General features: G+C 42.7%; 1 protein-coding gene across 2 annotated transcripts in view; it reads left to right on the top strand.

Moving 5' to 3' along the window:
• Positions 1-15,971, top strand: part of UST (uronyl 2-sulfotransferase) — a 304,142-nt gene that overhangs the window by 116,198 nt on the left and 171,973 nt on the right. For both annotated transcript variants that reach the window (XM_070461568.1, XM_070461569.1), the window contains exon 2: positions 8,387-8,430. In XM_070461568.1, coding sequence (XP_070317669.1) covers positions 8,387-8,430 — 44 coding nt within the window. The remainder of the gene's footprint in view (positions 1-8,386; positions 8,431-15,971) is intronic.

The raw sequence follows: 15,971 nt of genomic DNA, 5'->3' as shown, positions 1-15,971 counted from the left end.
ATTTATATTTAGGTAGTTATTATCACAATACTACACTGATCATTTGATTCCAAAAGTAATTTCCTTCTACAAAGGTACCCTTGACATCCTATAATGTATATTAAGATTTAATGGGGGGATAAACAAGGCAGTAGATTTGATGTATTAAAAAACAAGGTAGTGATTTTGAGCCTGAAATACACAGAGAAAAGCATTCATTTGCTTTTAAAATTAATTAGAAATGAAAGCCACTTTCTAAATCATAACTGATAACAATTTGTATTTTTTTTCAGGATCTGGAATGCTCATTTTTATCATTTAAGCTTAACATATTTGTAGGGTTTTTTTTTTGTTTGTTTGCTTTGTTAACTGGTTGGGGTGAACATTCAGGATTTTTTAAAAAAGTATTTAATATTTTTGTAAATGTATTTAAGTATTCTTAGTTCATAAAGCCATTTGTTTTAATTTAGTGGAAAATAATTTTATTAGAGCTTAAGCTTAAATAAAGTTGTGCAAGCAACGCTCCTCCATTACAGGGTCTTTGGGACTGTGTTAATTATAAGAAATGGAGCTATTGGAGACTATTACCGAGCACACAAACTCCTCATTGTTAAGCACGGCTGGTGCGTGCTGACAGCTGCCTCTTAGGGAAATGTAACCCATGGTTAACGGTGGAAAGTGTGGCATTAGCATAATTTTTTGGCAAGGACCGAGCTGGGGCTGCAGCACTGCCTTCCACCCTGACTCTTTCATTACTGTATCTTATCAGAGGCCCAGACTCTAGGGCGGAGATGAAGCCATGTGATTGTGCTGTAGGTAACCAAAATCCTGTGTGAAATGCCCATGTCTAAATAAAAGAAGAAAGGATTTCAATTGCTTAGGATAATGATTTTAAAAGGGTCCCTGGAAGAAAGACTCTGAAAAGAATTGCTGGTGTTTGAACAAAATTGACACCATGTAGAGGTGGCTTTTTTTTGACATTGACACGAATGCATGTTATGGTTTCTATAAGAGGAATTAGAATTTAAACAGTTTTATTCTGCAGGGACCAATTCAGACAAAAATAGATCTGCTAATGCAAGACTTAGAGTCAAGAATAAATTACATCCCCTGAAGGTTCTCTAAGTTCATTTGCACATTGCTAAAGGTACTTCAAACAGTTGGGAATGAATTTTTGTGTATTTCAGAGAACATATCAAGCCAGTGTTGAAAAGGAATAGAAAATATCAAATAGTAACTAGTGGTAAAAAAGCTGCTTGCCAATTCGGGAGGTGCAAGAGACACAGGTTCGATCCCTGGGTTGGGAAGATCACCTGGAGGAGGAAAACGGCAACCCGCTCCAGTATTCTTGCCTGAAAAATTCTATGGACAGGAGGAGCCTGGTGGGCTCTAGTTGGAGTCAAAAGAGCCAGACACACTGAGCACACGTTTTATAATAATGTTCGTTCTTGATAGGATCAACTGCTCCCTTGGCCGAGGATTCTTTTTGCTTTTGTCAATAATAAGTAATATTATAAGCTTGAATATGAATGATACAATTGGTTAATATAAGATAAGGAAGTGGCTTCCATTCACTGAGCACTTACTATGTGCCAAGCAGGCGCTACGATTAATGCTTTATACACATCTTGTTTCTCTATCATAAAAACCCTGTAACTTAGGTGCTATTCTGTCCTCAGTTGCAAATAGGGACATTAATCCTCAGGGGAATTGAGTGTTATTTCCAAGGTAACTCTGTAGTAAGGGGTAGGACTTGACATGTGAACCCAGGTCTCTTTGTTCTGGCCTGCAGGACTTCCTCGGCCACCCCTGGGCTTCCGTTCCTGTTACCAGTGACAGTTGCTTCTATGAGCAGTGTCTTCCTGAATCTATTGAACAGTTCCCCTGGGGCTCCTTTCCATTCTCCCTCTTGCATAGGAGCGACTGTTGCTATTTAAAGCAGAGGGCACAGTGACAGTTCTGTTCAATAGTCCTTCAGTGTCGATGCTTCTGGCAATCTTTCTGTCTGGCTGTGTTGGTCTCTGTTGGGTTCACATGGATGTGGCAGGGAGCTCCTCTGTGTCAGCCAGGTCCCCTCATCTCTGCTCCAACTCCAGGACCCCAGCCTGGAAAGACAGGTAGCCTCAGTGGGACCAGTGTCTTTGCTTCAGATTTTCCAGAGGCATTTTCCTTCCAGATCTTTGTGGGCCGTTAAAGCATGTGTAGGGGTCAAGCATCAGTATCTCTAGGACTGATGGTTTAAGTCCCTGTTGGTTTAAGTCAAGTGCAGTCTGGGGTTGCTCTGGGCAGAAGGAGGATTATGCACTTATCTCCCTTTCTACTGTGAAACAAGAGGGTCAGCAGAATGATACAGGTGAATAGGAAGATATCTGTGCAGGAGCAAATATATTCTGAAAGTATAAGCTCAGAAGATTATTCTTCAGAAGATTTGTAGTCCCAGAAAGGTCTGGGGGCAACCCATGTGGTTTAAAGGGTAATCTCTGTTCCCAGAGGTGCCATGTGCCAGCCGACTTCCAGGCAGTACGTGAGCCCACCTGGCCCCCTGGAGTTGGTGCTAACTGGAACTCCCTGGTCAGCCCTCCTGTGATCATCTGCCTTCCCTCTGGGTTCTCCTTTGGCGTGAAATTCATGTTGTGTGGGGCTTCCCAGGTGGCTCAGTGGTAAAGGATCCGCCTGCCAATGCAGGAGACTCAGGTTCAATCCCTGGGTCAGGAAGATCCCCTGAAGAAGGAAATGCCAAGCCACTCCATTGTTCTTACTGGGAGAATTCCACGGATAGTGAAGCCTGGTGGGCTACAGTCCATGGGGTCGCAAAGAGTCGGACACAACGAGCAACTGAGCATGTGTGCCTGTTGTAGAATCTCTCCCCAGAAATGATAGAGGGGACTCATGATTAAGATCTCCCTGGATAAGATCATCGATCTTTTATTTCTGAAAATGAGATGCAGCCTGAATGAAGAACTCTCATCTCTGTTCTGTAGCTCAGTGATTCTCAATCCTAGCCCAGATATTAGAATTATCTAGAGAACTTGAAAATACCAACTGCCAAATGACTTGTCCCCAAATAATTAAATTGGAATAGTTAAGGATGGTGCCTGGCATCAATATTCCTTAAAAATTACTGCAGCGGAGTGTGCGCTGGGGGTTGAAGACTACTGAGTGGGAGGATGGAGAGGCAGCGAGGGGTCTTGCACTGGTGCTGGTACTCAGTACAGCTTGTATTGCTGCAGCTTACTAGGTGCTTAGTACATACAAGTTTTGTTCTAGGCATTTTCATAGAATGAGACTACCCTCATGTACTCCTTACAGTGAACTGTAAGTTTATTTTGTTTCTATAGATGCGTATATGGAAAACTTTGAGAGGTAAAGCAGTTTATTCAGAGTGGAATGGCACTTTTTGGAGATATTCTCTATTATCAAAGTGAGACTTAACCTGCTCATCTAGGTGCACTGTATCTGGTTTTTCATAGCATTGTTCTAGTAAGTGCACAATCAGTAACTCCTTGGTATTTGGAGTTAACACCTTTGCACATAATACACATGGTCTTTCATTTGTATTAACAATATCAACAATCTTGCTGGGAGGTCTCCACCAGGAAAAGCTAGGTAGGCAGGGTGAGATGTAGAATGTGTTCTCACTTGGCTGGTCCAAAAGTCTGAGATCACTTGATCTAGTGAGGGCATTTCTAAAACCATGAAACCACCAGTAATTTGTTGTCAGTGGTTTTGATATATAGCTCAATCAGTTTTAAGAGCCACAAAACCACTACCAACATCAAGATTGTTGTTGTTCAGTTGCTAAGTCGCGTCTGACTCTTTGCTACGCCATGGACTGCAGCATGCCAGGCTTCCCTGTCCTTCCCTACTTCCTGAATTTGCTCAAATTCATGTCCATTGGGTCAGCGATGCTATCTAACCATCTCGTCCTCTGCCACCTCCTTCTCCTTTTACCTTTAGTCTTTCCCAGCATCAGGGTCTTTTCCAATGAGTCGGCTCTTCACATCAAGCGGTCAGAGTATTGGAGTTTCGGCTTCAACATCAGTCCTTCCAGTGAATATTCAGGGTTGACTTCCTTTAGGATTGACTGGTTTGACCTCCTTACTATCCAAGGAATTCTCAAGAGTCTTCTCCAACACCACAGTTCAAAAGCATCAATTCTTCAGCACTCAGCCATTTTTATGGACCTAGACCAGCAAATAGAGTTCAGAGGGCTGAAGTGTTGCTTCTTCTCAGTAGCCACCCTGCTTCCTCCACCAACCTGAGCAGACTCCACAATCTTGACTTTCTGTAAGAAGTTTATCTATATGCCAGCCCGAGCATGCGATTTCTTGGCAGTTAGGAGATAGGTCCTTCTGAAAGCTTGACTGATGGTGGGAGTGGAACCATGTGGGGTATATACCTTTCTTTCTTTCCCTAACTTGACCACATACTGTAATCTTTGATCCCCAAAGGAAGGACTTGAAACCCAAAAAGGAGGCTGAAATCAGAGCTCTGAAAGTGTGGGTTAAATTCTGGAAAGAAATGAAATGATACACCCCTACAGGACTCCAAAGATTACTTGGATTGGAGACTAGGAAATCGACAGTGGGTGTTCACAGGGCAGTGGAGGTGGGTGACAGGTAAGCATTTGTCCTCTGTCCTGGCCCCAGACCCTCATCTGCCTTCCTCACCATTTCTTTTCTATTTGTGTTGTGAGCTCTAAGCTCAGAGGCCCCAGGGCTGGCTGGCGTCTGCCCTCCCTCTTCCACCACTTGACACCCTCCATAGAACCCTCTCTAAGACAGAGCAGCAAGAAGCCTCTTTGATGCCTGGGAGCCTGTTTAGGGAAGCACGTTTTGGTAACAGCACTCATCCTTTGATCTCCACAGCCTACAAGTTACCAACTTTAGGTTTGAAAATCCTAACAATCTCGTTTATTTTGCACTCTGAAAGCATAAGATCCTAGGATGAAAAGCTCTACCTTAAACACAAAAAATAATAACACTTATACCCTAGGAGGATAAAAACTTGCTGTCTCCAGCTAAAGAGATATTTTTTATTCATGTAGCTTTTCATTTCCTTTTCCATACTTCTGTTACAAGTACATGGCCCTTGGAACCTCTGTGTTCTAATAAAGCACAGGAACGTAGGTGTAGATGGAAGCTCGGGGAGCCGCTGGCAGCGGGAACAATGAAGTCCATGGATCAGTGCCAGCCCTGGTCAGCCCTGGTCCTTTCTTTATGCAGAAGAAGTGATGTCTTATGATGAAGGAGGGAGGGAGGGAAGGATGGAGGAAGGGAGAGAGGGAAAGAAAGATGAGCTGACAAAACAGGGACATTTGACCTGAGCCTGAGCAAAGGGGGTGGACAAGAGCTTTTTCTGGTAGAGGAAAGAGACAGTTCAAAAGGTTGCTAGCTGCCAACAGATTCCTGCATCCTGGAGCAGAGGAAAGGCTGTTGTGCTGGTGGCAGGCATGGCAGGAGACAGGGCCTGAGTCATGTGGGGTTAGAGACCATAGTACGGAATTGATTATTTTGTTCTTAGAGAAATAGATTTTAAGCAGAGGGCTAACATGGCCAGATTAATAAGGTTAAAAGATCCCTCTGGTTGCTGTGTGGTAGGGGAGAAAGTTGACAATCAGTGAAGAGAAGGCCTGTTCCTCTCTGGTGGCCCAGAGGGGTTGGTGAGAAGTGGTCTGACTTAAGTAACATTTTGAAAGCGGAGCCAACAGGGCTTGAAAATGGGTTGGTATGGATGGGAGAAGGGAAAGAGATGGATCAAAGCTAACAAAGGCTTTGAAGCCTGTTTTGGAAGGAATGTGTTGTGTAGCCAGGTATAGAAGACAGGAGAAATGGCGATTTGGGGGACATAATAGAAGCAAGTAAAGAGTTCTGTTGGGACTTGCCTGGTGATTCAGTGGTTAAGAATCCACCTTGCAATCGGGCTGGGGAATACATGTAAATCCATGGCTGATTCATGTCAATGTATGGCAAAAGCCACTACAATATTATAAAGTAATTAGCCTCCAACTAATAAAAATAAATGGAAGAAAACAAAGAAGAATCCACCTTGCAATTCAGGGACTCGGGTTTGAACCCTGATCAGGGAACTAAGATCTCACAGGCAGGCGAGTGTCTAAGCCCAAACGCTGCAACTACTGAGCCCCTGGGCCGCTGCTAGAGAGCCCATGCTCCGCAACAAGAGATCCCACACGATGCAAAGGAGTCTGCAAACCACCGCTGAGACCTGACCCAGCCAAACAAACAAATGATTAATTAACTTAATTAATTAATAAAAAGTTTTGTTTGGACGGTGAGGTGTGAGATGCCCATAGACATCCAGGCTGAGGTGCTAAAGAGTCAGTGGATATGCATGTCTGGAATCCAAGGTAGCTGTCAGGCATTGAAATCATTCATTTCAGGAGTTCCTGGGCACTTTGGTTTTTACGGAGACTTTCCATATTTTAGAAGCATTTAGCGGGTGGGCTCCCTTTGATTCCTGGGATGAACACCTGGAGAAGATGCTGGAACGTGTTGGGATTCCTCACATTCTCCCTGGGGAAAACACGTTTACATGATGAGCAGGCAGGACCCTCTGTGACCGTCCTGACCGCTTATGGTGGAGTCCCTCTGAGTATGTTGCTAGACTTAGGCAACCATTTTTCTGTATTCTTTTTTGCACATCTTCTTTCCTAAGTCAGGTGTGTATATATAGATCAACTTCCTATTCAAGTACGTTCCCCATGGAGTGCTGCACAATAATTAAGATCTAGCAAATTACGAATCCTGTTCACATTTCAAAGTTTCCTGAAAGTAACCCAGTCACAAGCGTTCCAGGTGTTTGTGTGTGAGTGTCATATACATGAAAATTTGACCCCACTGTCCTTCTGCCTTATACAAACAGCCAGTTAGATTACAGGCATTGTACACATCACGTAGATGGTAAATCAGAAGACTAGGAAGAAACAGGGGTTGGATAATGCCTCAGAAAGGGGGGAAAAATCTATAAGCCAAACACCACTTATTTATTATGTTTAGATAAATTTCCCCACTTGAACTGTCCCTAGCTTAAACTCTGCTTCCCCTTATTATTCCTACTTTTTAAGTTCCTTTTGCCATCTCCTGAAAAAAAGCACCTTTTATTGACCTTATTCCGTAATCTATTGTCTTCTTTAAGTCTTCTGGCATTTTGAATGTTTCCTACATTTTGCTCTGTTAGAAAGTCTGGTCAACTTCACTTTGCTTCTTAACTCACCGCATCACCAGCTCCCCTACACAATCAAGCAAGGTGCCAGCTGGTAACACTGGTGGTGCCCAGGCTGTGCAAAAGCAGGAGACAGCAACACTCCAGGTGGGCTTTTCAGATGAGCAGATGCCGAGCACCTTCTGGAAAAACCAGTCTCCCTTCCTCTCTGCAGCTTAACAGCTGTGGGACTGTGAGCAAGTTATTGGATTTCTCCAGGCCTCTGTTCTGTTCTCAGTAAATGGGGCTCATTCTAACCCTCCTGTGATATTTGAATGAAGTGAATGAGTACCTATAAAACACTTAGTGGAGTACCTGCTGCCCAGAGGAACTCAGTAAGCTTTAGTTCTTATCAGAACCCCCCTGAGTCTTTATCTCTCAGGAAACAATAACCACACGCCCTGAAAACACACACATATCACTAAGTGGCTATTAGCAAAGACAAATCAAGCTTCGGAAGCAAGCTAGACTGAAAAGATGAAGGGAAATTGATAATCAAGACAAAGTAGAGAAACAATGCAGTGGTTCTCCAAGTGTGGTTTCCGGACCCGTAGCATCACTTGGGAGCTTGGTAGAAATGCAGATTCTCAGAGCTACTGTGGCATTAGTGGTAAAGAACCCACCTGCTAATGCAGTAGACAAAAGAGACATGGGTTTGATCCCTTGGTTGGGAAGATTGCCTGGAGGAGGGCATGGCAACCCGCTCCAGTATTCTTGCCTGGAGAAATCCCGTGGACAGAGGAGCCTGGCAGGCGACACTCCATAGGGTCACAAAGAGCTGTACATGACTAAAGCGACTTAGCATGCGCATAGGCACTGAATCAGAACTCTGAGGGTGGGGTCGGGCAGTCTCAGTGTTAGCAGCCTCTGCAGGTAATTCTGATGCATGTTGAAGCGGGAGAGCCACTGGTCTAAAGTAAACCTAGCAGATATTGGGTGGGGAATAATGGTCCATGTCTGTACATACACACCATTGTTGGTAGAATGTTTGTAGCTGCTGAAGCTATTAACCAAGCTTGGTAGTATCAGCAAAATCTCACCAAATTGGAGATTAATTACCCATTTTCCTTTGGTACTGTTGTCCGAATAGAAATATAACTAAAGTACTTATTTTCCATGACTTTGCCTTAATTCATTTGGGGTTGAAAACTATGAAGCCATCAACTTTTTCTTCTTTTTTTTCTAGGAAATTCCACTTACTTGGATGACCATGGACCACCTCCTAGTAAGGTAAGATCTTTGCTTATGCTATAAATCCCCTTTTCCTTCTCTCAGTACCTACAGCCCCAACCATATCCCTCCTGGCCCGGAATTGTTCGATAGTAGGTGTGGGCGTCAAGTTCATCTTTGATTAATAGTGAGTAGAAAAAGGAAGCATGCAAAGAATATAAAAATGGGTAAAAATAGTGTTGGTATGTTAACATCTTTTCACCCATGTTTCTTACTTCTAGCAGGATGGAAATGAATCCCAGAATTGATGAGGCCAGGGTTCCAGATAAAGGTCCCTTGAGTGTCCCCTGAGGGAGCAGGAGGCAATGTTTATTTCATCAGTAGCTGTAGCTATCCCAGGCAGGGGAACCTCAGGGCTGAGTTCGGACTTCTGGCTGCTTCTCCTGGTTGCTGCCTCCTTTGCCTCTGTATCCTTGCTGGACCATGATGTGGTGTCCACAACCCAGCCCCCTCATGCCTTCAGGCCTTGGGCCAGATCATGTCTGCCCCTTCCTCTGTGGCCTGCCTTTCCTGGGTTACTCCACTCAGGGTTCAGTCCTCTGGAACCAGCCTTCTCCGCCAGTGTCCTTTCAAGGCTGGCCTGGCCTGGCTGGCACAACCACTTCTGCTCTTAGAAGCAATATTGGTATGATGTCTAAGGGTCAGAACTATCCAGTGAAGTGTAGTTCCCCACAACTATCTCCTTTCTTAACCTCAGTGAAAACCAAATATCAATCTACCAAAAAAGGAGAAAAATAAAGATTCTCTTTGACCATTTAAGGTGATGTCACCAAAGTGCAGTTGTAAATACATAGTGAGAAAATAATCAAGCACTCACCTTAGAGGAGGGAAATGTACCATAAAAATCTGAAGAAGAACTCTACCATGCTTAAGACCACAAGCTTTGGAATAAGGTATTTCTGGGTTCATCTTGAGTTCTAACGCTATCAGCATATGACATTGAACAGATAACTTGATATGTCAAGCCTCAATTTTTTTTGATGTGCAAAGTGGGTTAAAAATATGACCCATGGTAAGGGCATCTAAAAGCATTGAACGAGTTGATATATGACAAGCCCTCAGCACCTAGCACGTGAGAAGCGTTAAATAAATGGTAGCTAGTGTTAACTAGACTGGAATACCATTAAGATTGTTGATGAATGGTACAGTGATGTTTATCATAGTGGTGAATGGCTTATCACTTGGTCCACTGCGTATATACTGAATGCCTGTGATGCTGCAGGCACTGGGAATACAGATATGAAACAAACCAAGAACAATGACAAGGCAGTTCCTACCCTGGAGAAACAAAGGAATATAGAGGATTAGACACCATCTGAGAATAAGGACTGCATCTAGCTTTATCTCAGTATCCTCACATCCTTGCGTTTAGCCTCGATGCACAGAGAGGCGCATCCTGACTATTCATTAATTTTCACTGAACTGGACCACGGGCTCCAGAGCTGGAATCTGAATTAGGTCTCCTGGCTCCCATCCCAGGTTCTTTCCACTCGGCCAGGATTCTCAAACTTTAGCTTGCATCAGGATTTCCTGGAGGCTTGTTAAAACACGGATTGCCAGGCCCAGACCCCTAAGAGTCTGATGCAGTAGGTCGAGTGTGGGACGTGAGAATTTGCATCTTTAACCAGTTCCTGAGCGATGGTGAATACTGCACGTCTGGGGACAAAATTTGAGATCCATTGCTCTAAAACCATGAATATCAAGAAAGTCGGTTCCCTGGACACTTTCTATTTTGTTTTTACTGCCAATAGCCTAGAGAGTGGCATGGCTTCTTGCATAAAGGCTATTAATTAATAATGATGACTCACCATTGTAACCCTTCTTGTGGTGAAAACATATTTTCTTTGGTCAATAACTTGCCCCGGAGGGAGAATAAGTGGGAGTGGGGAAGGATGGTGTGGACAGCCTGCTAGGTTCCTTTACCCCTTAACTGTGTTTCTCTCCTAAGTTGGGCCAAGCCCCACCTCCAACTCCCTCCTCTCTGCAGGAAAGGGGGCTAGGTGACTCAGCATGTGGGGTCTCTTAACTGTGAGTGGCATTTCAGGCCATTACTTTGGGCTCCAGGTCTGATAACCAGGATTTTACTTGGTCAGAAGACCCAGGCCCACTTCCCATAAGCTTGCCTTCCGGAGCTCAGTCCTTGGTGACTGACCTGGAACTACTCCTTTATCCTGTCTGGGGGCCTTGCTCTTGCCAAGCTGGCCATCTTGCCGACTTCTTTGCTAGTCTGGTGGTGCCTGGATTCTGTATTTGCTGGGCTCTCGCCCCTTGAGCCCATAGGGCTTTCCCTGGCTCTGCATTCTCCGCTTCCTACAATCTAATCTTCACCCCTCTCTTCTGCCACTCCCAACCAAGAGTTACCCAAGATGCGCAGGTCATATCAGGCCATTTTAGGTCATTTTCAGAATAAATCCAGTTTTATAAACTCCACTCAAGTTTTAAAATTGTGAGTATGATCTCTTTCAGCTAGCAGAGATTATAGGTAATGCAGCAGAGATTATATAATACAGATTCTTTCACTATAACTGTATTTTCATTATCTAGGAATGGAGTAGCAAAAACCCTCTTCACTTTCTAAGCAGTAGCTGAAATAAGAAAAATGAGTAAAAATAATATTGGTACATTAACATCTATTCATCCGTGCTTATTACTTCTGGCAGGGTCGAAATGAACCCCAGAAGTGATGAGGTTAGAGTTCCAGATAAGGGTCCCTTGAGTGTCCCCCGAGGTGAGGCCTCAGTTATTTAAGTCTGCAGACCCCTGGTGTATTCAGGGACACGGTGGTATCAGGGAATAAGGACTCACACATGTGTGGCCTCTGGAGTGAACCCCCAGCCTGGCAGTAGGAAGCACGACTGAGTCCAGATCCACAGTTTTCATATTTGTTTAGCACTCAGAAATAACTTTTTGATGCCAAGACTGAAAGAGCTGTGATCTAGATAAAATAGGATTTTGAAACCCTGAAAATGGACTGAGGTTTACAGGCAAGTTCTCATTTTATGCAAGTTCAGTTCCACAAGTTTCGCATTCCACAAGTAATTACCATTTAGGAATTGGGGTGTGTGCCACACAGATCATCCAGGGCCCAAAGCTTCATTCTCTCCAGTTTTTTCATAAAAAAGAACCAAATGCCTCTGACTTTTACTTGTTTTTCAAATCCACTTTAACCTCCCAGTTTTTGATCTGAGTCATTATTCAAAGGCAGATGTTAATGTTTTCTTTTGTCGACTGCTTTTTACGACCGCTTTGTGTGTACACAGAATTTAGTGGTTTAAGGTTAGAGCCCTACTGAGACTGAACATGGAGCTTTCTGTTGAATGAACTAGAAAGATACTTTTGAGTACAAAAACAGGTGTGACACAACAGTGTAGTGTGATCCCACATCTTAAAACACGTATGCATACGTCTGTGTGTACACAGAGAGAAGCCTGGGAGAATAAAGATGTTTAGTCCGGATGGTGAGATTTTTAGGAGGTTTTTTAATTCATCTCCTTATTTTTTGTATAAATTTGAGTTCATTGAAGTGATGCTTGCTCAGCCTAAAAATTGGTTGGGGCTGGGGGAATGCCACCACCTCCAGCCCACCAATCCCACCAAAGGTGGTATGAGCTGCTGGCATTGGCAATGATAAATTCTGGAGGTAGCAAATAGGATACAGATATTATTTCACATATGTTGGGTTCCCAAATTGGATAGATAAGGAGAGCTGATAAAATAGGATACAGATATTATTTCACATATGTTGGGTTCCCAAATCGGATAGATGGGAGAGCTGATCTAAGCAACTCAAGAAAAATAAAATCTCTATCCATCACTGATGTCTATCATTTCTTATGTGCCAAGCACTCTGCTAGGCACTTTGCATGGAAGTTTAGTCTCTATAAAGCTTATAGGCTTCCCTGGTGGCTCCATGGTTAAGAGTCCATCTGCCAATGCAGGAGATGCAGGTTTGATCTCTGGGTTGGGAAGATCCCACATGCTGCGGAGCAACTAAGGCTGTGTGCTACAATTCTTGAGCCTGTGCTCTGGAGCCCGGAACCACAACTCCTGAGCCCACGTGCCACAACTACCATAGCCTGTGTGTCCTAGAGTCCATGCTCTGCAACAAGCGAAACCACGCAATGAGAAGCCCTCACACTGCACCTAGGGAGTAGCCCCCACTTGCCACAACTAGAAAACGCCCTTGCAGCAACAGGCTCAGCACAACCAAGAATAAATAAATAAATAAAATATTAAAAATTAGAAAGAAATCCATAGAAGGGACTTCCCTGGTGGTCCAGTTGTTAAGACTTCACCTTGCAATGCAGGGGTTGCGGGTTCAATCCCTGATTGGGAGCTAAGATTCCACAAGCCTTGTGGCCACAAAACCAAAGCATAAAAGAGAACCAATATTGTAACAAATTCAAGAAAAAACTTAAATAGTCACATTAGAAAAAAAAATCTTTAAAAGCTCTGAAGAAGAGTAGTTCTTTAATCCTTATTTTGCAGATGAGGGAACTGGATCTTAGGGAGGCTGAAAAACTTGCCAGAGGGATGCACTAAGGATTGGACTTGTGATTCTGGCCCAGAACTGTGTCTGTAACTCCAGGGTTCACACTTTTAACCATTCCAAGATGAGTAATTTAATATAAAGCCTAGTTTTTTTTACCTTATTTCTGGAGGTTTACCCTTTTATTATATATAAGTTCTCTGGCATTTTAACTAATACGATAAACAAGCTTCAACTCTCAGTATACCAGAAAAATAGTCATCACCATTTATTATCGAGTCCAATGGAACTTTTAAAAATATCAATCCAGTGAATATTTCTCTTCTTTTTCCTTCCAGTCACCTTTGTATACATGCCCACCATCAGCATTTGTTCATTTACATACTGTATATAGAGTAAATTTTGGTATACAGACATTATAAAAGGTGAAAAAAGACTGTCTCATTTTCATTTAGTAAAATGGGATGGTCTAGGTTTTTTTTAAGCCTTTTATTTTGTATTGGGGTATAGTTGATTAACAATGTTGTGGTAATTTCAGGTGAATAGCAAAGGGACTCAGCCAAACATATACTTGTATCCATTCTCCCCCAAGCTCTCCTCAGGATGGTCCAGGTTCTTATTGCAAAATATCGCTTATGTGTGTTAGTTGCTCAGTCATGTCTGACTCTTTGCAACCCCATGGGCTGTAGCCCACCAGGCTCTTCTGTCCATGGAATTCTCCAGGCAAGAGTAGTAGAGTGGGTTGCTATTCCCTTCTCCAAGGGATCTTCCCGACCCAGGCGTCGAACCTGGACCTCCAGCATCGCAAGCAGGTTCTTTACCATCCAAGCCACCAGGAAAGCCCAAATATTGTTTGATGAAGTCCTTACCCTTGATGACCAAGTGCATGGGAATACCATATTTTCTTTTTGTCCTTAGAAATATGTTGTTCCCTCATAGACATTTTAGCTTGAAAGAATTAATGTAGGATATCATCATCTGAAGACTCATGGTCTGAGGTTTCACTTTCATGGTTAATTGAATTTCATCAGCATCTTCAGGGTCTCGAGTGCTGAGCTCTGACTCTGAGCATTCTTTTCTGATTATTCTAATGCCTGGGAAACCTCTCCAACCATCGATTTTCTTCTCTTTGTCATCAGAGGCGAGAATGAAACATTCCGAATTCTCCACTCTATTCAATGAATATTAAAAACAAACCACAAAGATGGTGCTAGACCTTTTGTAAAGATGATGCAACACTTTAGGCAGCACAATAAAATATGAAGAGTGATGCAGTAGTGACAAGTTATTTTCTTTAATGAATCGTTCTAAGCCTGCACTGTTCAGTACAGGAGCCCCTAGGTTCATATAGCTATTTAAATTAATTAAAACTCAAAATAAACATTCATTTCTGCAGTTGCCTTAGTCACGTATCACATTCTTTGTAGCTATGTGCAGCTAGTGCTACTGTAGTGAACAACACAGAATAAAACATTTCAATCATCACTGAACAGTTCTAAGCTAAGTGCAGTTCTAGGCTATTCCATCATCTTCCATTTTTTTCTATTACTTTAGTCTTTTTAAAGCATACTTGGGAATAATTGATGCATAATTGGTCGGTAATTGTTTTAGGATGATGAACTAGCAAAATGTTTCAAGATATAGGGAGAGAAATCATTTGAGACCCCATAATGGGTCTTAAATTTTTAAAAGAGGCTAGCAGATCCTATTATATGGTAATTACATTATATTACATACTATATATTATTATCTAATTATAATTACATTATATGGACCTATTGCATGATAATCGCAAGGTAGAGTAAGTTTTATTCTCTTTATTTTTTTAAGAAAAAATATATTTTCTTTGGAACATCTCTAAGAAAGAATTACAATCAAGAAATATTAATCCATACAAGTAGTTAGAACTGCTCAAAAAAAAACCCCAAACCTAAAACACTAAAATGGATTCCAGGGAATCCTGATGGTTTATTGAGGCTTAAGATATATTACTGACACCTGCATTTGTATACAAAAGTATTCTGACATATAATGCATATATTTTTTTTTGTATGTAAAGTAATATGCTAGCTAGTTTAGTATTTGAGATTCTATTTTTAAATGGCTTTGTTAGAAAAGGGTTTACAATCTGTTACGCTGTAAAATCTCCAAATGAATGAGAAGTGGTAGTATTAATTGAGGTGACATTTATATGCACTTAGCAGTATCTGGCAATGAACAATTGCTCAATGAAGTTTGGTTCTTCTTACCCACCCCCCCAGAAGCTAATTTCCCTTCGTGTGCTCAGTCACTCAGTCATGTCCAACTCTTTGTGATGCTACGGATTATACCTCACCAGGCTCCTCTGTCCATGGGATCGTCCAGGCAAGAGTACTGGAGTGGGTTGCCACTTCCTACTCTGGGGGATCTTCCTGACCCAGGGATCAAACCCACATCTCTTGCATCTCCTGCATTGGCAGGCAGATTCTTTACCACTCATGCCACCTGGGAAGCCCTAATTTCCCCTTTATTGTTGTTGTTCAGTTGTGCAGTCATGTCTGACTCTTTGTGACCTCATGGACTGCAACACGCCAGGCTTCCTTGTCCTTCACGATCTTCTGGAGTTTGTGCAAATTCATGTCCATTGAGTCAGTGATGCCATCCAACCATCTCATCCTCTGTCACCCCCTTCACCTCCTGCCTTCAATCTTTCCCAGCATCAGGGTTTCCCTTTAGTATCAATTAATTAATGAGTGACTACTTTGTGCTGGGAATCAGGAAGACACGATAAAAACAGAAGATAATCCCCTGCCATATTACATGTTATTAACATAATCTAGTTGTGTCTTAAGATTTCAAAGAACTGAAGACGATGAGAGCACATGCTTCTGTGGAATGTATCTGTCAGTCTAAATGATCCTGTGCAGACAACCATTCATTCATTCAGGTGTGTACTGTGCACCAGATTTGTGCTGGACTCTGTGCTAGGTACTGAGGCCATCAGGCACAGTGCCTGCCCTCAAGGAGTTTAGACTCAAGTGGGAAAGATAGGCTAGCACACAGACCCAATCTA

The sequence above is a fragment of the Odocoileus virginianus genome, chromosome 34 (genome assembly GCF_023699985.2).
Source record: "Odocoileus virginianus isolate 20LAN1187 ecotype Illinois chromosome 34, Ovbor_1.2, whole genome shotgun sequence".
In the NCBI taxonomy this organism is placed as follows: Eukaryota; Metazoa; Chordata; class Mammalia; order Artiodactyla; family Cervidae; genus Odocoileus; species Odocoileus virginianus.
This window is presented reverse-complemented; position numbering and strand designations above follow the sequence as displayed.